This window comes from Nanorana parkeri, unplaced genomic scaffold, assembly GCF_000935625.1.
Source record: "Nanorana parkeri isolate BGI_ZX_2015 unplaced genomic scaffold, ASM93562v1 scaffold3973, whole genome shotgun sequence".
NCBI lineage: Eukaryota > Metazoa > Chordata > Amphibia > Anura > Dicroglossidae > Nanorana > Nanorana parkeri.
In genome coordinates, this window is record NW_017310240.1 from 20,788 (window position 1) to 21,417 (window position 630).

The 630-nt window shown below is 58.9% G+C and overlaps 1 protein-coding gene across 1 annotated transcript in view; it reads left to right on the forward strand.

The window, feature by feature from the left end:
- Positions 1–416, forward strand: part of LOC108803640 (glutaminyl-peptide cyclotransferase-like protein) — a 15,429-nt gene extending 15,013 nt beyond the window's left edge. Inside the window, exon 7 of the mRNA XM_018575466.1 lies at positions 271–416. Within this exon, the coding sequence (XP_018430968.1) occupies positions 271–416 (146 nt within the window). The remainder of the gene's footprint in view (positions 1–270) is intronic.
- The last annotated feature ends 214 nt before the right edge of the window (positions 417–630 follow it).

Genomic DNA, 630 nt, shown 5'->3' on the forward strand with positions numbered 1-630 from the left:
TCCTCCATCCTTCCTCCCTCCTCCATCCTTCCTCCTCCATCCTTCATCCTCCTCCATCCTTCCTCCTCCATCCTTCCTCCCTCCTCCATCCTTCCTCCCTCCTCCATCCTTCCTTCCTCCTCCATCCTTCCTCCTCCATCCTTCCTCCCTCCTCCATCCTTCCTCCCTCCTCCATCCTTCCTTCCTCCTCCATCCTTCCTCCTCCGTCCTTCCTTCCTTCCTCCCTTCCTTCCTCCTCTGGGGTCACTGATTGTCTCTTATATGATGTAGGTGTTCCCGTCCTTCACGTGATCTCCACCCCGTTCCCGGACGTCTGGCACACGTATGACGACACGGAGGAGAACCTTCACCGGCCGACGGTCACCAACCTGTGCCGGATCCTGGCCGCGTTCCTCGGGGAGACCCTCGCGCTCTGACGCCGGACGCCTGGGCCGTCATTGCCACTTCTGAGGGGGGAGGGGAATATCTGCTGAGTGGGGAATGTTTCTATTAGAAGGACACATGGAGTATGTCGCGGACACGGCGGGGATCCTCCTCAGGTGATGATTCTATTGGGTTGTCTTTGCTTGCTGGTCCTCTGGTGCCCCTCCCCCCTCCCCCATCATCCAATCACTGCAGCTGCTGGAGATC